The sequence below is a fragment of the Penicillium pulvis genome (assembly GCF_028828015.1).
Source record: "Penicillium pulvis strain IBT 33274 chromosome Unknown contig_10_segment0_segment0, whole genome shotgun sequence".
NCBI lineage: Eukaryota > Fungi > Ascomycota > Eurotiomycetes > Eurotiales > Aspergillaceae > Penicillium > Penicillium pulvis.
The window spans coordinates 233,720-253,934 of record NW_026643071.1 but is presented as its reverse complement, the minus strand read 5'-3'; the positions used below and the strand labels follow the sequence as shown (position 1 = coordinate 253,934).

Below are 20,215 nucleotides of genomic sequence, written 5' to 3'. Positions count from 1 at the left end.
TGGTAATTATAATAACATACCATTTGACTAAGTTAAAGTTGGACCCTATAGAGGAAGATACTGTTCCAAGGTTTCTGAAGATGAGATCGATGGGGAGATAGTATGCTGATATGGAGAGTTCGGAAGCGCAAGATATCAAAGATAAATGGCCACTGTCGGAGGGCTATCTGAAAGCTATATTATCATGGGCAAGGACCAAAGCAAATAGTACACAAGACCATATCTACCAGGTTGAGAGCTTAATCAGTGATTGGCAGGATTCAGGTCGATTAGAAGCGTTAGGTGACCTTTGAAGATATGGGATATAAGCCTAAAAAAGGCAGTACGGCTTAGGGCTAGCTAGATTATTATCCATGTCATCCTCTCACTCGCTGTACTGCTCGCCTATTGTACACGATTTTCCTTGGACAAGAGGGTGTACTATAAGCGGGAGATGGCTGTAAATCCTGAAACGGTGCTGAATCAGAAGTGATTCAGCATCTAGACTAAGGGTGAGCTCTAGGTCGATGATGCACTCAGTGATACGAGAAGTGAGCTCATCATTGTCAGCTCACTTAGCTCTGAATCTCTCTTTCTTAAGGGATCTTGGAAGAAGAACCTCTCTCTTTGCGATTCTTTCCTTAGGAATTAGTTTTGCAACCAATATGAATCACCCTGACTTGTACTTCATTTTCATATCGATGTAGTACTATTTCATTTTCACATATCTTCTTCACTATCTTCTTACCTGGCCTTTTATTCCTCACAAGTTTCTACTGGTACCACGAAAAGAAAACACCAGAAAGAGACAAAACAGAAAGCCCAAATTACATCTATAAACCCGTAGAAAAAAGCGTGCATACATACAGGTCTATTTGGCCAGGGACAACTTTAAAATCGAAAACCAACGCTGCAAAGAAATAGACATCGGATATTTACACACACGGTTGCAGTATGATTTTAAGAAACCGTTTATTCATCAAACATCTTCTTCATGAACTTGTGAGCAAGCTCGACACCCAAGCTGGTAGATTGTTAGTAAAAGACCCTAATGAGAAACACACGGAAAATGCTTACAAGGTAGCCGCGTTGGCCGGGACAGCACGAGCAAGTGCCGGTCCGAAACCAGGGAAGAAAGCCTTGAAACCACCGTTGCCGTACACAGCACGGATAGTTCCACCAATAGTGGGCTTGCCCGGTGCACTCTGCAATCGGGACTTGATAGTGTCGACAGGGAAGACAGGGATCCACATGGCAATACCAGCAGCACCACCAGCACACACGACAGCCGAGAGGGAGAGGTCACCGGTGACGTTACCATCGGCATCCTTGGGGGTGAGAGATCGCTTGATGTACTCGTATGCGGCGAAGTAGGCAGCCGAACCGGGGCCGTCACGGGCCAAGGTCATGGCGCTACCACGGAAGACACTGCGAATACCACCCTCCTTGTACAACTGGCGGACGACATCCGTACCGCCAGAGTACTTGGGCTTCTGGCCGGGTGGGGGTGGGTTCTGGCCCTGGATCTGGAGGAGGACCTTGACACGCTCGAAGGGTGCTGTGATCAGGGTCATGGGGATGGCTGAGAAGAAACCGGCTGCGGAGATCTGAGCGATGGAGTACTGGGGAGTGTTGTTCTTCACTGGGACAACAGAGAATCTCTCCACAAGTGTCTTGCCCACATCGTAACCCTGTTACTGCGTTAGTGGTGTCTGAAGCGGGGTCGAATTGCGGTCGATTTCGAAGACTGTAAATGGCAGTTTTGTACGTACCCAGAAGCTAACAGCGACTTTAGAAGAACATGTTAGCCAAATTCAACATACGAGTGGGAATTGTAGTTCTTCCCGCTGGGACTGCACTTACACATCGGGGTCACACCCACAAGCGGGGCAGATACACCAGCGTATAAACCCTATCACCAAAGCCTGTCAGTGCCACTGTCTTCGCAGGAGCTGAGAGATATCCTACCCGAGCCAATCCCTCGCGGGCAACAGTCTTGCGCACAACGTCCATCGCACTGGAGTACACACCCTTCTCCGCAGTCTGCAGTCGCACCTTAACCAGGTCAAAGGGGTGACCGACAACCACGGCGCAGAGACCACCAGCAGCACCAGCAGCGAGCGATCGTAGCTGTGCAATAGTCTGGTTCACGGCCTTAGCCTCGACAACTTTGACCTCATCCTTGATCTGCTGCGGGGAAGAAGCAGAGGAAGACATGGTGGGAGGAACTGTGGGGGAATCCGGGGAAGAAGGGGTAAGCACGAGTCACGACCGCGAACAAAGACAGAGATGGGGGTAGAGGAGAAGTGGAGGAGGGGAACAAAAAAAGTGAGTGTGGTCAATTGAAAGCCAAAAAATAGTCTAAAGCTGATCGGCCTGGGCACGCCGACCGAAACCGAGTCAGCTTGAGATGCCCCGGACAACTGCCATGGGCCGAGGCTCGGGGCCCGGAGAAACCGGCTTACCGCTATGTCAACGATCCACACGCATCAATGGCACAATGTGCAATAATTATCCCAATATCCTTAATACTACAAAAGGCTGGACTGGAATGTAGTATTTGTGTATTCTTCTATAGTCTGATATGCACACAGACAAAGTCGGAGGACGCCGGGCGAACGGGAAACTGGATTGTTTTCCACTTTTCCGGCGGGACTATGGAAGTTCCCGCTGGGGTCTATTTCGACACCAGGACCATAATGGTCTTATGACTTGTTCCAAGGCTCATATGGCATTTATAGTTGGTCTGTGCCCAAGTCACGTATATCGGGGACATGGACGAGATTTGATTTGATACCCACAGTCACATGTAAGATGGTAGCACGTGCGGATGACTTCATGAATGGACTAGTCGCATGACAATGGGATCTATTAAAGGCATTTCCAATAAGTGACTTGAAATATAGCGTATGATGTAACACCCGCCCGGGTGGTCTAGTGGTATGATTCGCGCTTCGGGATAGTCCCAGATTATTGGAATAGTCTATTGTGCGAGGTCCCGGGTTCAAATCCCGGCTCGGGCCCATCTTTTTTCTTTTTGTCGCATTTTGTGTGTTTTTATCTTTATTTTCATCTTTTTTAAATCATTCTAGTAGAAATTTTTACTTTTTCGTCACATTAATATGATAATTAATCAACGGATACTTTTTGAAAGTTGAAATTGCACACGTGAGTGCCATGGCGTCAGTCTAGATACCATGTCAATGCGTTCGGTCATATGTACATCGCGTTATAGCGTTTCTGTTACGAAGCAAAGAAGAAAGGAAAGATACCATTTTAAGACGTAAGGAAATCTTCGAATGCTTCACACAGCTGCAGCAAATCTTCCCTTCGACGCTGCCGATGGTGCTTTTTCAGTATTTTCATCCGTGTCAATGTGTCTTTCTGTATATCCGACCGATGATTCCCCGATATGCGATCGCGACCGCCATTGATCAACTATCCAACGTATGCCGCACATCGAAATCAATGCTTGGTCGAAGAAGGGCTACCAAGATACTGATAGTGGTTCGTCTTTCAATGAGAACCAAACCAGAGACATCCGAGCGGTCAATCTTGAAGCATGTCAGATAGGCCATCAATGATGCCTTCTAGCGAGTCCAGTACTTCAGATATGCGTAGCACATCTTCCACCCGCTCGACGTCTGCCGGTTTGATCTGTACGTAATCCCTGTCCATTCATGTTCCTTCCCCTCTCAGTTCAGCTCGAACATTGTATCTCCGCGACTGTGAGACGCCGGCTGAGATGTGGTTGACCGGCGTCTCACAGTCCCAGGTCGGTTACCGTCGACCAGTGACCGAGCGTGTTGAGGTCCATGTCGGAAATCAAGAACGTGCAGTGAAAAACCCATGTCGGTGGTAAATACCGTTCGACTCCTGTAAGGTATCCGTCCAGTAATGTACCGAGTTCACAGGCTAGGGGGCCGTTGCGCTAGGCCTGATGCCTATTTAGAAGTTCCTGGCTTCGACGAACAGAGAGCTGTTGATTGGTGAGGGAGAGGTATCACAAACCCCCTTCCTGGAACATCTTTGTATCAACCATACCATTCCTTGACCTGATCAATCACACCCTGCTTTGCTTCTCAATCACCAGGTAAGCCACCCGCACCTCTGCTTCCTCTGACGATGCGCACCCTTCGACCGAGGCGATTTCTTCCTTATTGAGAAGCGCCTGGCAATAGTATGTCGCTGGTACCCCTCTCTTCTCGACTCTCCTTGATTTGAAGACAAGATTCCCCTCGAACTTGACCAAGCTTTGAGCCATATTTCGCGGATGAATGACGTCCACACCTTCCGCGAGTATACGGCGGACGTATGGAAGCAGGCCAGCCCGCTCCATGAATTGCCTGCATTGGTCAAGATCGCCACCAGAGTCGATGAAGATGGCACCAAGGATACTCTCCATGATGTCGGACATGAATTTGTCAGGGCGTAATCGGGTCAGAGGCTCCCATGGGTAGTCCCCATGCTGCATCTTCGCCGAGATCTCATCACGCAGGTCGTCAAATCTTGCCAGACAAGCTTGTCGGGCAAAATTGATAGTTGGACCGTTGAAGCGAAGGTAGCGCCACAAGTAGAGCTCATTAGAATCGCAGATCATGCTAGGATGTGTAACACCCATAGAGTTCTGCGTGCCGCTAAGTCCCATGCAGAAAAATGCAAGAAGATTTGCATTGACAACTGAGTGCTTAGTCAAGGTCATCTTTCCCTGAGACATCTCACCTTGGTCAGTGTAAGCGGCTAGCAATGGGAGAATGAGCATATCGAGCACAGCGTCTCCTAGATATTCGATTCTCTGGTATGACTGAGTGCTCGTGTCATGCTCACATGAGGGATGAGTGAGAGCTTGAGTGAGAAGGGAAGCGTCTTTGAATCTGTATCCAATAACAGATGCAAGGCTGTCCGCATCAATCAGACTTCTCTCACCTCGAGAGCTATCAGGGGTGGGAGTGACATATGATGAGATATCACTCGTGAAGATATCAATCTCAGGCAGGAAGCGGTGAAGACACGCCTGAGCTTTATGAATTCCACCGTCTAGAAACGCGGCGCCGACAAGAGCCTCGACCACGTCTGCTAGGACCTTACTGGATAGGGTTCGTCGCGGAGCTGTTGACTTTCCAAATTCCGCAGGCTCATTTAACCTTTCGGAGATCAGGGGAGCAGTCCACTTTTTGGGTGTGAACCGCTTTGCTAGGATGAAGCTATCCAGACCAGTATTAAGCGCGGCATATGCGAGGTGCTTATTTTGAACAAGTTTATCTCGGTTTTCGGATAGGCACCCTTCATGCCACGTCGGTTGCCGGAAAAAGAGCTGACAGGCCACAGTGAATTTCAGCACGGAGTCGCCGAAGAACTCATAAAGTTGGTAGTCGGTACTCGCTTGCGCTATCGGCGTGGTAATTGCAGTGAGAACATGACCGAGATTTTGAATACCAACATCCTTCAAAATCGTATCATTTAGCCTCTTGGCAACCATAATAGCCTCCATGCGATCTAGAATGGCAGACATGAGCAGCCCAATCATAGCTTTCTTGGCCGGCAGCTTGTCTACGGTGCAACCCACTGCTGGGATCACAAAGATCTTAGCAGGGCCCTCTCCGCGCGCTTCAGCCGCCGTTCGCGGCTGCAGGAAATTCCGCCTTTTCGGAATAGTCTCACATTCTGTTTCAACCCGGATCTTGGTTCCCTCCCCAGAATGAATCCATCTGCGAAATAAGCGTGGTTCACTATACTTGGCTGTGTCCCGAACGATGCCTATTGGTAATGTATCGCGCTCATAATGCTCCATCAGCATTTGCGTGCCCCCGTTGACGTTTTTCCACTCTTGTAGCTGGTCAAGGGGAACGGTGGGCATGAAAAGCACCACATAGTCTCGATCAGGATTTTGTAAACGGGAAGATGGTGCCTGGAAATATATACCTGTGATATCCCTGATCAGGTGAAGGTTTTCGGAACTAAGTGAATGAAGTGGCGTTGAGGGCTTGAATTTCGCGGTCAAGGTTGTTTCGGAGTCCCAGTAGATGGGAATGGTATCCGGCATTGTCATAAGCTTGGGTAGGACAATCGAAATCTTTAAATCTTCATCCAAACATTCACTTCTGAAGAATTCTATGTCTGTCTGATAGAAATCAGGTGATAACGATAGCCATGCCTGTGACAATTCCACATAGGGGTCCCATTGTTCCGCGCAGTCTACCAGTGCGGGAATCTCTTTATCTTGATCGAATCCGAGACCAGCATTTTCCAATGGCAAAGCGTCGTTGAATGTAGAAGTCATGATAGCATATGTGGGCTTCTGATGCCGAACTTGTCCTTGCCGTTGGACGGAAGACTTGAGAGTGGACGGCTTGTCGAAATATACTACCAGACTGCAACTCACATCCAGGCTTTCTAATTCGTGAGTGGCGACGATAAGATTCTTGAGGCCAGCTCTGAATTCTGTCACAGTGTCTTTATGTATGTCCAGACTGATGAAATCGCCAATAGACTCGCGATAGCGAACGCCATTTTTCGACCCCCCTCGGTATGCCGCACACCGAAACCGATGTTTGGTCGAAGGATGTATTGACAAAAGGGATGTCAAGACGCTGACAGTGGTTTGTTTTCTGACAAAGATCAAGCCAGAGAACTCCGATTGGTCCATCTTCAAGAGATACTGGAGCAGTCTCTCAAACTTTGAGGAGAAATGGACGACGGAGTTAGAAGCGTCGGCAGTCCCATCAGACATCTGGATCGGCGCAAGGACTTGAAGGATATAGCCCATATCTTCGCGATTCAGACCACCCATTTCCACCTCGCCGGCCAAGTTCCGCAGTTGAGATACGCATGCGTCAATGAAGAAGTCCGCTGCACAGCCGCCAAGCTCTTCGTAAATATTGCAGCTTTGTTCAAGAAAATCGCTAAGCAGCTTGGCGCAAAACCTATTGCCTGAGCCCGAAGATGCGACCATGTCTGCCTCGCATTCTGTCTTATGTTGTTCATGAGACGAAACGCAGAGTTTAAGCTGCTGTAGCATGGGGCTGCCAGCACCTATATTCTTATTTGCACTCGGGAAGTAGAAGATGCGCTCCAGATGGAAGGTCTCATCCATGGCGTTCATCTTGTCGATGTACCAGGGTCAGAGGCCAAAGACATGAATGGCTCAAAATGGTTCTTTGTTTGCCCGGTGGGATGTACCCGGACGGGTGTTTCCGTTGGAATCAAACGACGAATAGAATGGACGGCAACGTGGGGTTTTGGAATGTGATTGGAGATACGCAAATGTGGGGTCAAACCACACGGACCGGCGGTTTATCCGGAGGAATCTGCCAGGAGATGTGATCAAAAGAACCCACTTCTATGCCAATATGAGAAAAAGAATAGATGCAGGAGAAAACAGGAAGCTAAAGGGGAATAAGACTAGATGCAGCAAAGAAGAAGGAAGAGCACGAAGCGCGGACGCAGGTAAGAAGAGGGAAGAGCGCGACAGGAAGGTACTTATAGTCACAGAATCAAACGCGTCCTACTAGGCCAAACTGGGAAGTCTTTTATTGGCAGTAAGCCACACCAAATAAATCAGTGCAAGTCATACAAAGAACCCGGGGTAACTGCCGTAGGGGACATGCAGACTTGTATTATTCAATACTGTCTCGTAGGTTATGCGATGCGTGCCCAGCATACAAGCGTACTTAAAACCGGCGTGATGACATAGGTCGGCAAAACCACAATCTAGTCTTGTCTTCTCCTCCTGACGTGATCATCTCTTTTGTATTAAAATATTGCGATATACAAGAGGCAATCAAATTGCCTTTAAACCGTACGCAGACAAGAAGAAAAGCAGCCCAGATCGTTTAGTCTATACATTATACAGATGGTCAAATAATATTATCTCTTACACTCGAGCTGGATCCGCTGTTCCAAATAAAGCGGTCCAATACTTTGTTACTCCACTGCATATATCTGTTCTGTTCACCCAGCTTCCAAATTTGTTTTCTAGCTCACACCCTGTCCAGAGGATCTCCGCCCAAAACTGTTTCTCAACATCGGCCCCAAAAGCTTTGATTTTGTCCTCGGGTATCGTCCAAGCACGGGTATAAGTTCCATCGTCGTTGAACGCAGGGTTGACCGCTTGCTTGGAAAAGACGGTCGCGGGATTGAATTTGGGGAAGTTGGCATGAATGAAGAAAGCCCGGGGGGTAGGAGTCGAAGACCCTTTATCGCGCCCATCCTTTTTCTGAGCCATTTGGTAATCCTCAATCGGATCAAACTGCAGCATTGCAGATCCTGCAAGACCACCTTCTGTTCTGTGACCTATTGCGCATATTGGTTCGCTGACTTGGTAAAATGGCTCGTTAACCGCCATTGCGGCGTTGATGAAGGTTTCTTTGTCTCCCTCTCCGGCAGCTCCTTGGGAAAGCAGACGGTAGTAATGTGTCGGGCCCCAAAAGTTATAGTAGGTGCAAAGAAGGAGTGTTCGCAAGTGTGTTCTTTTCGAAATAAGCACTTCGCCGGATTCGGTCGATTGCCGGGATTCCATTGCTGGAACGCTCTGCGAGGCAATCTGGTAGTAGAATGGAGAAGCAGAGGATGCCCAGAAATCTGGCCAAGTGATTAACTTGGTGCTCCGGAATGGCTCTTGCTCGAATAGGGTCTCAGGCTTTGCAATTGGAAATGCGTCCGCGTCTAGAAACAGAATCTCTTCAAATGAAGAAAAGAGCATCGCGAACGGCTTCAGCTGGTATTTTTCAATCTCGGTCGTACCCGGCACTGCCTTCATAACATCAGACAGCACAACACATTGTGCGTTCAACGAAGGTAGGACCTGGTCACAGATATACTCCTCGTATTCGTCTGGTGTGGCCAAGAAGACCTCCATCGGCAATTTCGAGCCCGTGCGGCGCAGCATGCGCAAGGAGATCACCAAAACGGGGAGATAAGGTCCGCCTGCTGTAGTGACCAAGCCTTTGGTCCCAGGTATATAGGCAAGAGCGGGTGGATCGAGTTCAATGGCTTCAACGAAGTCTCCGTGTGCCTTTTTCATTGTCCGAACATCGCGAGTCGTCATTTTTAGCAAGTCAGGACGAGGACCTGCGTCCGATGACTTGAAGCCGGTAGCTGCTGCATATCCGAGACGCTTTGGGGAGTTGCATGTTGGTTTATGTGTCTCCAAGAGGGATTGAAACTGGCGCCAGAAATTGATATGCTCCGTCGTATTTCGAGAGTAGGTTGTTGTCAACTGATCTGTCAAATAGGTACGATAACTAGGAGCCGCTGCCTCTCCCGTCAAATACCAAATAGTTGTTGCAACAAGACACAAAGCAAGCACTATCCGAAATCGACGAGTCATTGTGGTGAAGCCTGTTGGACAGGACGAGTCGACATGGATAGTATGTATAGAACCAAAAAGCAGATTGAGTGGTGAACTTGGAAAATGTTTCCTTGGGGTACAAAGGCAAATAATTCTAAAAAATTTACTTTTTGCTTCAAAATAGTCATCAAAACGACCGGAAGCGGGCTACGGGCTTGATACTCTATTTCATTAGGAGATGCGACTACCCCGGTTTCTTCCCGCTTGCGACCGTCGTCGCCCAGATTGGAGTAATCCTGGGTAATGATAAACATCGTAATTTCAAGCAGATTTACTCATTTTCTGTTTCAAGTTGACGTTCGCAGATTGATTTGTGGCTTGTGATTCGTGGGTTACCGGATGCGGAAGGGGGTGTAGTCCCAAGTTGACAACACATGGGCAATTCGTACATTCTTTTCCACTTCAACCTGAAATTTGCTGGTTCCTATTTAGGTGGAAACTATGTTCTAAAAACAACCTTTCTTCTTTCTTTCCAGCGTAGTTATGCGGTGGTTCACAACATTGCCTCGGTTGCCTGAAGACCCCAACACACTCAGTTCACGGGGCGTTTTGAAAATTTCAGAAGTCCATGGATGCAGCTCCATCAATATAGAGCGACAGATCAACTTGGTATCAGTTTAGTTTGGACGCCAAAGCTTTCCGGGGTGCGAGTGCATGTAGGCGAACATGACGAGTTGCAATTTACCTGATGGTTCTCGCAAAACTTGTAATCTGAAAGAAACTTTTGTGCGCGACCACGATGCCGCTTGAATTAGGAGGATGGATATATACATTCTCATTGCAGGGAATTATGTGTTATGTTTTTCTCGATTGACCTATCTGTCGTCCTGGGAATGTGTACCCGAAGTGCATGTTCATCCTAGTCCCCTGGAATGTTGACGCGCCTGTACGAGAACGACGGGATACTGTATGCTGTACAGTACAATCCTCTTTTGCTTCAAGGTGGAAAAAATCTTGCTGGTATTGAATATGGGTAAGAAAGAAAAGAATTAGAATTCATCAAGTTTGATGGCAAGTCGTGGTTTAATGTAAAAGACGACTTGACCGAACAAACATCCATGGATATCGCAACCGGCAAACATGATAGACGAATCTAGATACTTTCAGGGCATAATTCTTCATGCAATAGCCGTCGATTTCTTGCGGTTCCTTTTATAAGCTTTCTTAGCCAATTGTCGTTCTCGATATATCTTATGCATGATACTTCATCCGCACAGTTTCATCGTGGATGGGGGTGAAAGCTTCTGGCGAGGATGATGGATTGGGAGCTGTGAGACAAGTATAGGTGGGATGTAAAAAAGGAAATGATGACCGATCCGATGGTCGTCAGTCTCGTGATGCTAGATCTAGGTATGGGGGGTTTCAATATCATTATTAACTGATTCCACTCATCGGCTGGTCCTTCTAAATCTGTGGAATTGAAGATCGGTATTACGGTTACGTTATCTTCCTTTAGTGAGGATTTGACAATCTCCATTGGTGGAGCTCGCCGAGCGAGTCTCGGTCCAAGCTTTCTACCCGACAAAATCACCGGAGTATGTAATCTATGTAAACCAAATACAGAACCTTCAAAGTTGTGGATGTCCGGTGAGAACAATACAACCCAAAACATTTATTGGTGCCGATTGAATGATCAAAGTGATCTGAAATGCTCTTAAGAAATGGACTTGTAGAGAAAATAAAATAGCATAAGAACTGGTGGAGGGATTTGTAGCTATGTGATATAGAATACACGAAAAACGTCCCGCATTCGGGGATCAATTCCCCCAGAAACCAGTAGCGTATGACATCAATCCCCGCTTAGCATCCAGCTTCCCTTCTGAGCTTGCGCCAACGTCGGCACGATCTCCTCGGTGCTTCTCGGGTCTAAACATCAATCACCATCGAGCCCCACGGAAGCTTGAAATTCATTCCACCCCCTCGCCGCAAAGTGCCGAAGTACTTTAAAAGCGCATCTCCAACTCCCCGCACGGAACTTTGACTCCGCTCGCCATTTCGCTCTGTATTAGTAAAATCCTATCTCCCCGCCCGAGTGTCGGTTCCTCATAATGGAGCGACTTATCCGCCCCGTCTCCCGGCAACTCCTGCGATCTCGTCTGCGATACCCTTACGCTATTCCCCCACCACCGATTGCGAAGAGACTCTACACCATGGGACACAGCAAGCCTGAGGTGGGTTGCCATCAGCTTTGACTGGGATTTGAGAAATACTAATGTCGAATACAGTTGAAAGATCCATCTCTCTTCATTGAGAAATGCTACATCAATGGCGAATGGGTTGGCGCCCAGTCTGGCGAGACCTTTGAGGTGCACGGTAAGACCTTTACATTAAGAGGGTCACATTCACGGACGCTAATATGTCTTTCCTTGAACTTACAGACCCCGCTACCGGACAGCTTATTGGTAAATGCCCGGAGCTCGACTCCTCAGACGTCGAGAAGGCTATCCAGGCCGCCACAGAGGCCTTCCCTACATTCCGCACAACCCTGGCCCGCGAGCGCGCCCGTATGCTTCGCCGATGGTACCAATTGATGATGGACAACGCAGAGGATCTGGCCAAGCTGATCACATGGGAGAATGGTAAGCCATTGGCCGACGCCAAGGGCGAGGTGAACTACGCCGCCGGCTTTTTCGAGTGGTTCAGCGAGGAGGCCCCTCGCATTTACGGAGATACCATTCCGGCATCAGTGCCCGGTAACCGAGTCATCACCCTTAAGCAGCCCGTCGGTGTATGTGGTCTGATTACTCCCTGGAACTTCCCGGCTGCCATGATTACCCGGAAGATTGCCCCGGCCCTGGCGGCTGGTTGTACTGTGGTTGCCAAGTCACCCCAGGAGACACCCTTCACTGCCAATGCGCTGGCCGAGTTGGCTCACCGTGCGGGTATCCCCAAGGGTGTTGTTAACATTGTGACTGCCTCGAAGAATACCCCATCTGTGGGTGAGACCATCACCACACACCCAGAAGTGCGTAAGGTTTCGTTCACTGGCTCGACAAATGTCGGCCGTCTGCTCATGAAGCAGGCTTCGTCCACTCTGAAGAAGGTCTCTTGGGAGCTGGGCGGTAATGCGCCATTCATTGTTTTCGATGATGTTGAGGATCTCGACGCCGCCGTTACCGGTGCTATTAACTCCAAGTTCCGCAGCTCCGGACAGACCTGCGTCTGTGCCAACCGGATCTACGTGCAGAAGGGCGTGTACGATGAATTTACTAAGCGGTTCACTGCCAAGGTTAAGGACTTCAAGCTCGGCGCCGGTTTCGATGAGGGAATTACTCACGGCCCTGTCATTCACGAGCGTGCTGCCGGCAAGGCTCACGAGCACGTCCAAGACGCTATTAAAAAGGGTGCCAAGGTCCTGATTGGTGGCCAGAAGGCCTCTGCTCTTGGTCCTAACTTCTACGAGCCTACTGTCCTGTCAGGTATGGACAAGGACATGCTTCTCGCCTCCGAGGAGACCTTCGGCCCCGTGGCCGGTCTTTTCCCCTTCGAGACTGAGAAGGAGGTTGTTGATCTTGCCAACAAGGCCGAGGTTGGTCTCGCCGGTTACTTCTTCAGCGGCAATGTCCGCCGTATCTTCCGTGTCGCCGAGGCTCTGGAGGTTGGCATGGTTGGTGTCAACACTGGTTTGATCAGTGACGTTGCTTCACCGTAAGTCTTTTGTCCTTAATGCAAGGCCGATTATATACTGACAAGAATGCAGGTTTGGTGGTGTCAAGCAGAGTGGTTTCGGCCGCGAGGGCAGCAAGTATGGTATTGACGAGTTTATGGTTATCAAGAGCGTTACCTTTGGCGGTATGGGAGAGCCTCTGCAGGAATAGAGCTTTCCAAGCATATTAAATGAAAGCTGCCGTTGATGAAATAAAATACATCGCGCGAATATATGAATTTCTCTCTGCATAATCCGTTGATGGATCAGGACTTCGCACGGGCGACTGCCCACTAATTGATGTTAAAGGCCTGTAAAGCGGAAGTGTGCAAGCGGCAAGAGGAGCATGTCATATCAAATTGAGCGTCTTCAGTCACACAATCCGTTTTCAGGCGAATTACAATATTCTTGGAAGCTGCATGAATGGTTGGAATTAAACAGTAAAGTGGCTTATCCCAACCTAAATCTAGCTAAGGACCCCGCGATAAGCTAAACCGCCCCACCATCCCTCGATAACAAATATCTTTCGCAGCTCCTCATTGAACCTTTACCTTCAAGCTACTAACCTCTATAGACCTGCCGACACAATGACAACCCCAGAAGCCCTGATCTCCAAATTTCAGGTCACCAAGCTCTTAAAGCAAGGTAAGCCAAACTCAATGTCAAACACAAGAACAAAACTAACCCCTCATAGATCAGAATGGCCGCCGCATCACCCTCCTCGGCACAATTGACGAGCAACAGGGTATCATGACAGCCGAGCGTGCTGCATTCGCAACCGAATCTCTGGAAGTGATCCGAGCCTTCCACGCAGCCCTTACAAGAATCAACAACCTAGGCGACAACGACATCTACCGTTGGTACCTTGCTTCCTCAAACGGGGATACCACCGTTGCCACAAACACCGATTTCCAGCATGACCTAAAGCTAAACTTGATTTGGCCTTGCACTGAGCAGCATATCAAGAAATACTCTGATCAGCAGCTTCGCATGGTTACCGAAACACCGGAGATCTACAAAAGCCAAGTCCGCCCATACATGCAAGCGAAACGCGAAGAAGGTCGTCTGAACTGGGTATTTAATATCCTTGAAGGCCGGACCGAGCAGGAAGACGTCATCATGCGTGATTCTGGACACGGACCGGAGGACGCGTTCTTGATGTTGCCTGATCTGAATTGGGATCGGAAGACACTCAATTCGCTGCATTTGTTGGCTTTGGTGCATCGGCGGGATATTTGGAGCTTGCGAGATCTGCGAAAGAGTCATGTTCCCTGGTTGAAGTATTTGCGGCAGCGGGTTCTGGAGGCTACGGTTTCGATGTACCCGGGTTTGGAGCAGGATCAGCTTAAGCTTTATGTTCATTGTGAGTTTCTAGCTTGGGCTTTTTGGGGGTGTGCTAATCGTGCTGTTTAGATCAACCGACTTATTATCATTTCCATATTCATGTTGTGAATGTCATGCTGGAGGCTGGTGCTACGCAGGCTACTGGGAAGGCGTTTGGCTTGGAGAATCTGATCTCGCAGCTAGAGACTATGAGTGGCGGGGAGGATGCTAGTATGGCTGATGTTAGCTTGACCTATTACTTGGGTGAAGCGAGTGAGCTCTGGACGGATATTTTTGCGCCGTTAAAGGCAAAGCAATGAGGATATCTAGACAGGATTTACGAGCCAATAAAATACAGGAATTTTTTGCTTGTAGTTGTTCTTTTCAAGTTTTGGGAGAGCGTAGAGAAATAAGTGACATAGATCGTGGTACAATATGTACATTGTTTTGGGTAAATGCTATTTTATTCCTCCGATGCAGAGTCAGCATTGAGCGACTTGCTGACTTCATCCATGACCTTGGACCAGGTCTGCGACCAGACAGTAAACTTGTCCTCGGATAAGTCCTCCTTCCAAGGTGCCGTCACCGAATCAACGGCCTGTGAAGCGTGCTCGTGTGTTTTCTGCAAGAACTCGACAGATCGGTCCACATCCTCTTCATACAAGGCCCCAGCAACCTCATCCACTTGATCAGGGATGTTCTGCAAGTTGACAATCAATTTCTCCAATCGCGCAACGTTTGCTACGGAAGACAACGGTGCATCCTTTGCACTCTTCAGGCGGTGGGTGATGATGGCAGGGTAAATTTGGGCGATGGGCTTCAGGAAGCGGAGAGTAGTCTTTTTCTGTTCTTGCATAGCGGCAACATCCTTGTCTTTGTCGGATTCTTCATCTGACTCGGCATGCTCATCATCATCCTTCTCGTCGCCCATGATCTCGTCAAAGAAATCATCGTCTTCCTCGGGATCCCAGTTCTCAAGTTCCTCCACGGCGTCCCGGACAAGGTCTCTCCACTGCTCGACACGGTGGGTGATGAATCCCACAACGCCGTTGTTGGAAAGGCTGACTACCGAGTCGCATGTGTCCCAAACACGACCAGTCGCGAGGGTAATTGCATCCTTCTCAGCCTTGGAAAGGTCCTCCTCTTTTTTCTTAGGGTCTGCCTTCTTGGCCTGGTCCTTCTTCTCGGAGAGATCCTTCACTAGATTCACGAGAGTGCTGAATTCGGCGAATAAGGCTTTGACTAGGATCAGGGTCTCGGAGTGGAATGTTTTTGTGTATTCGGCGGGGTTGACGAGGAGGGTCGCAGTCAATAATGAAGGGAGAACGGAGTCGTTGCAGGCGCGAAGAATGCCGGTCACTGCAGAGTGCGTAAAGGGCGTAGTAATTGCTAGTAAGGAGAGTTTGGTGACTTGCGCCTTGAGAGCGCTCGATGAGGCTGAAAGGAGGGGCAGGGCCTTTGCGTCTTTGATCGGTTTCTGGGTGGACTGCGCGATGTTTGAGGGGGAGAGAGTATCCTGGAATTGAGTGATGAGGGCGAGCGATGTCGCAAGCACCGTGACGAGTTGTTGCGACATGTTGTGCGGGTTGGAGGTTCAAGTGTGGTTCGAATGAGGAAAAAACGTTGATCGTTGATTTCCGAATATTTTAGAATCCGCCCCACATTGAAATAACCCCTCGCCGTTGCCGCTTTTCTAAGGTTAAAATGAAACCATATACAGCTTTGAACTTTCAGTTATATACGGCACTGGGCCAAATGATCATTTGACAGTAATTGACTTAATATACATATATCTAATTATACACATTTCCTACCGGACAAGGCTCTCAAACCAATTCGACTCCCGAGCCTTCTTTTCCCTCTTCCTCTGAGTGAGAACGTAACCACACCCAGTACCAACGAAGTACCCACCAAGATGAGCTGCATGGTCCATCTTGGCAAGTCTGGATAAGGGGAAGACTCGGAGGAAGCGAGCCGGTGTCGCCATACTCAGAATCTCGGTGCCAACAATACAGGCGAGGAAGATCCAACCTTGTGTGTAGATGATATCTCGCAAGTCATGCGGGAGAATCCACATGGTGATTTTGTCACTAGAAAAAACATTAGTTGTTGGAAATGGCGGGATATGCCTGGCAGGTCTACATACTCGAAATGATACATGCACCATGCAGCGACAATTCCACTAGTAGCAGCACTGGCACCGAGAGAAGTGGTGGCAAGAGCTCCGAATAGAACGCTGCGAGACAAGGATACCAAGGAGCCTATAGCGCCGGAAGCGAAGTAAATGGCTAGGAAGTTTCCACGGCCGAGCTCATCGTGAACTATAGATTGGTAAGTTTGCTGCTCGGCAAAGGACGCATGGGGACTATTTACCTCGAGTTCCCATAAGACCCAGCACAATCATATTTGTGGAAAGATGTCTCCATGTTTGATGGCTGAAAGTGCTGCCAATCATGCTCAGCGCGCTGGGATAAAAGGGAACAATGATGAAGAAGCGATTCAGCATTCGCCACGCGGGGGGAACGTATTTCCACATCAATGTAACGACCACATTGGCACCAATGATAGCCCCCACTGTTGCCGCGGCCGGAGGAATGTTAGGCCAGAGGCGATCCTTTCTTGTCGGCGCCTCATAGTTCTGGGCGAATGCATAGCAACAGCCGAGAACACCGATAGCGAACAGTATAGACGACAGCAGGCGCTGGGTCTGAAATGAGTCTACTAGTTAGCACAAGAGCACCAGATTTATTTTCGATTATATGTACCGTCGTCATGTCCACAGCGTCTGCTTGGTTATGCGTTCCCGCAATATGGTGCTTTTGAACCCAAGCAAGCAACGGCCGTTCGTTAGGGTCCGCCCGCGGACGCGCTACAAATGTCAGTATGATTGTGCTCGCAATAAATTTTGACATAGAACCTACCTTCCATCAAAGCCGACTCCTGGTATTGTTGAAGTGCTTTGCTGCCTTCAATTTGGCGTTGCAGTCGCTCCTGTTCCTCGTGTTCACCTTCCAACCATTGTTGACGCTTCCGTTCCTTCTCGGCTAGCAAACGTTTTTCGTTTTTCTCACGTGCCTCTTTAAGCACACTCTTTCCATAGATCGATTTTCCCTCGCCGAGTTCAGCCTCGTATGAGCCGCTCTGTGGCTTGTAAAGGCCGAGCTGCTCAGCGCGGCGCACCAATTTCTCCTCCGCCTCTCGCTCCTCCCGTTCAATCCGAGCTAGAATTGCGGAATCTTCGTCAATCGGATATTTCTGCCGTAACCATTCTAAAGCAATGTCCAGTTGTGGTTGGGTGACGGCACGAGTGATCTCCGCGGGGAGATCCAAATCCAGGGTACCCTCCAACCTCCGCGCATGTAAGACTGCCAGGGTACGGTTGGCCAATTTGGTGGATATTTGTGAGGGAAAAACGGTCTTAAGATCGGCTTCTGAGGCAAGGGTTGCGTTAGGCGAAGGTTCGGGCTTTCGCGAGGATTTGCGAGCCAGGGTTCTTTTCGTTCTGGTCCACAGAGGGGCGGGCGTGGAGTGCTGGGGCGAGAGGGGGGATACCGAGGGCCGTGCGGATGGAGGGAAAGAGCCCAATGAGCTAGACCAGCGGATGTTACTGAGTGCGCTGCTCCGTATGCTGCTTGGCCGTAGGCGAAGATTGCGGTATTGAGGCCGGAGGGTCGTTGACAGCATACTCGAGGCCCGGAGCCCCGAGCATGGGATCTGCCATGCGAATCCCACCGTATTACTCATATTTCAGAGTCTGGCGAAGAACGCCTGGAATGATGGGTAGGATGTCGGTGATCGATGTACTGCTTTTTGGTGGTTCGATACATGCGGATCCCGGCGAGCGGGTTGTTCCGCCCGAATCCCGCACCTTGTCCTTTAACTCAAAAAACAGTACTTGCATATTCCATCAAGTCACATTGTATTCCGCTACCATTTGGATCTTAATTTATGATTGGGCTGTCAAGCATGAAATAGAGCCGTTAGCCCCAGCTTGGTGTAATCTTTCACATAATCCAACTACCTCATTCGTTCTGATTAAACAAGCTCTCCCGGAAGCCTTAGTTACACTGCAGAGCTTCCGATCTACTTAAATCCGTCCTTGCGTTGTCATCAATCATTCAACGACGCTTGGCGAATATGTAGTATCAATCACACCGTGGCACTATAGCCCAAGCAGTCAGCAGGCTTTGGAAAAGCTGTCAAGTCGAATCACATTTCTAGCTGCCTTAAAAGTCTTACCTTCTACTCATCTTGCAAGTAAATCCCCCAATGTTGGTTTTCGAACCGAGAACCAGAACAAATGTACCTATCATAATTGGAGCCTATTCCAGAGTGCCGGTTTTGGCTTTGCAGGATGACTGCTAATCAGTGCTGTTGTGTGGCCTTGAGCTAAGCTCTTTGGTTGGTTTATGACTAAATGAGTCTTCTCACCAACACAACTAGCTCATATGAACGCTGGTCATGGGGTCAAATACCACATTCACAGTCCCCACAGTGCTAGCTTTAGGACCCTCATTTGTATACTTTGTTGCCTTGGTCTTGTTTGTGGATATTAGTCTGATCCCAGAGTGGCGCGTATAATGGATGCTGAGTCACGAAATAACATTTGTGGAATAAAACTGCCTTGCTTGATCTGTCGTGCCTGTGTGACATATATCTATACAGAATGGTTGGATGACGGACATGAACGTTGTATCACGCTTACTCTAGTTATCGTAATACATATGATGCGGGATGCATTGAGCTCATTTGCGCGGATTGTTTCTGACCACTGGGAGGGGTAACTCACCTCATACAAGAAAGGGAGCTATTTGAATGCACATGAGAAATTTACGCCATACATATTACACCGAGTCGAGGTATCAAGACTGTTGAGACCAACGGAATGCAGAAATCCATACACCAATCCCTTTTCGCAAACTATTTCTCAAGTTGATATCAGATGCCCTCTCCTACTGCACATCTTACTCACTTGCTCACCTTGTCCCTTCTTACTCAATAGCTTCCACTTCTACTTCCTTCACTTCCTGTCCAGCCTCCTCAGCTCTCCTCAAAATGGCTTCCAAGCCCCTTCATATTGGTGTTCTTCTCGTGGATATAGTCCAGCTCCTCGATCTGGCAGCCGTCGATCTCCTATTCATGACCTGCCCTGAGTATCTCAAGGAACTGGGAGTCCCCAAGCCTATCGTGGATCTTGGCCGGCCTTGCAAGATATCTTACATTGGCCTAGACGGTCCGACTTCATACCGTGACCTCACCTCGCACACCTCAATTCCTATTACACATTCACCGACGGATCCAGAGGTAGCGCCAGGTGAACTCGACTTGATCTATCTTCCCGGGCCTCCACCTAAGCGTATGCCCCCAGCGAAGGAGTATCTTGATTTCATCCAGAAGCACAATGCCGCAAATGTGACAATACTCAGTATTTGTACTGGGGCATTGGTAGTCGCTCATGCAGGCATAACAAAGGGAAAAGTAGTTACAGCGCCACGATTTCTGATTCCAAATTTGCGAAAAAGCTTCCCCGATGTCAAGATCTGGGACGACACGCTGCGAGTCACTAAAGATGGAAATCTTTGGATGTGTGGTGAGTAGTACTTTCAATTTTATAGCGTACCAACCTCCGCCCTTCTGTAATATGTCTCATGAAGCCATACGTGACTAACCTCTTGATGAGAAAAGGCGGGATCACAAATGGCCACGACCTTATGGTCGAGTACCTCCGCGAGAACTACCCAGCACCTCTTGTCAACACTATTCTCACCGCAGCGGAGATCTCACCTCGCAATCTGCAATATCCGAATGGACCTATGGGGGACTTCTTGTGGATGTTTTGGCAGGTGGTATGCGCCCTTCCATATTCCGCCATGCGCCTCGTAAAGGGCAATGGAATTGGCAATGAATGATAGCGTCTA

At 48.8% G+C, this 20,215-nt stretch overlaps 9 protein-coding genes across 9 annotated transcripts; 4 read left to right on the top strand and 5 right to left on the bottom strand.

Annotated features, from left to right (window-relative positions):
* Positions 1-951: 951 nt before the first annotated feature.
* On the bottom strand, positions 952-2,196 carry N7503_000118 (carnitine:acyl carnitine antiporter; the record flags this gene model as incomplete). Its single annotated transcript, XM_057059679.1, has 5 exons — positions 952-1,003; positions 1,057-1,670; positions 1,752-1,768; positions 1,843-1,891; positions 1,948-2,196. 5 exons carry the CDS (start codon positions 2,194-2,196, stop codon positions 952-954), a joined length of 981 nt encoding a protein of 326 aa, XP_056926602.1.
* Positions 2,197-3,562: 1,366 nt separating this feature from the next.
* On the top strand, positions 3,563-3,841 carry N7503_000117 (uncharacterized protein; the record flags this gene model as incomplete). Its single annotated transcript, XM_057059678.1, has 2 exons — positions 3,563-3,638; positions 3,684-3,841. The coding sequence occupies 2 exons, from the start codon at positions 3,563-3,565 to the stop codon at positions 3,839-3,841; spliced, it is 234 nt and encodes a 77-aa protein (XP_056926601.1).
* A 201-nt stretch (positions 3,842-4,042) lies between these two features.
* On the bottom strand, positions 4,043-7,081 carry N7503_000116 (putative RNA helicase/RNAse III; the record flags this gene model as incomplete). The annotated part of the gene is made up of 1 exon (XM_057059677.1): positions 4,043-7,081. The coding sequence occupies one exon, from the start codon at positions 7,079-7,081 to the stop codon at positions 4,043-4,045; it is 3,039 nt and encodes a 1,012-aa protein (XP_056926600.1).
* A 771-nt stretch (positions 7,082-7,852) lies between these two features.
* On the bottom strand, positions 7,853-9,307 carry N7503_000115 (alpha-mannosyltransferase; the record flags this gene model as incomplete). The annotated part of the gene is made up of 1 exon (XM_057059676.1): positions 7,853-9,307. One exon carries the CDS (start codon positions 9,305-9,307, stop codon positions 7,853-7,855), a length of 1,455 nt encoding a protein of 484 aa, XP_056926599.1.
* Positions 9,308-11,189: 1,882 nt separating this feature from the next.
* On the top strand, positions 11,190-13,176 carry N7503_000114 (NAD-dependent succinate-semialdehyde dehydrogenase). The gene is made up of 4 exons (XM_057059675.1): positions 11,190-11,499; positions 11,554-11,641; positions 11,707-12,976; positions 13,029-13,176. Exons 1-4 carry the CDS (start codon positions 11,377-11,379, stop codon positions 13,144-13,146), a joined length of 1,599 nt encoding a protein of 532 aa, XP_056926598.1. The 5' UTR covers positions 11,190-11,376; the 3' UTR covers positions 13,147-13,176.
* A 385-nt stretch (positions 13,177-13,561) lies between these two features.
* N7503_000113 (putative mRNA decapping hydrolase) lies at positions 13,562-14,617 on the top strand (the record flags this gene model as incomplete). Its single annotated transcript, XM_057059674.1, has 3 exons — positions 13,562-13,619; positions 13,669-14,337; positions 14,388-14,617. The coding sequence occupies 3 exons, from the start codon at positions 13,562-13,564 to the stop codon at positions 14,615-14,617; spliced, it is 957 nt and encodes a 318-aa protein (XP_056926597.1).
* Positions 14,618-14,760: 143 nt separating this feature from the next.
* On the bottom strand, positions 14,761-15,873 carry N7503_000112 (uncharacterized protein; the record flags this gene model as incomplete). The annotated part of the gene is made up of 1 exon (XM_057059673.1): positions 14,761-15,873. One exon carries the CDS (start codon positions 15,871-15,873, stop codon positions 14,761-14,763), a length of 1,113 nt encoding a protein of 370 aa, XP_056926596.1.
* A 234-nt stretch (positions 15,874-16,107) lies between these two features.
* On the bottom strand, positions 16,108-18,041 carry N7503_000111 (rhomboid protease PCP1; the record flags this gene model as incomplete). Its single annotated transcript, XM_057059672.1, has 5 exons — positions 16,108-16,387; positions 16,444-16,618; positions 16,671-17,004; positions 17,063-17,166; positions 17,219-18,041. The coding sequence occupies 5 exons, from the start codon at positions 18,039-18,041 to the stop codon at positions 16,108-16,110; spliced, it is 1,716 nt and encodes a 571-aa protein (XP_056926595.1).
* A 1,311-nt stretch (positions 18,042-19,352) lies between these two features.
* N7503_000110 (uncharacterized protein) lies at positions 19,353-20,206 on the top strand (the record flags this gene model as incomplete). Its single annotated transcript, XM_057059671.1, has 2 exons — positions 19,353-19,887; positions 19,983-20,206. 2 exons carry the CDS (start codon positions 19,353-19,355, stop codon positions 20,204-20,206), a joined length of 759 nt encoding a protein of 252 aa, XP_056926594.1.
* Positions 20,207-20,215: the final 9 nt, after the last annotated feature.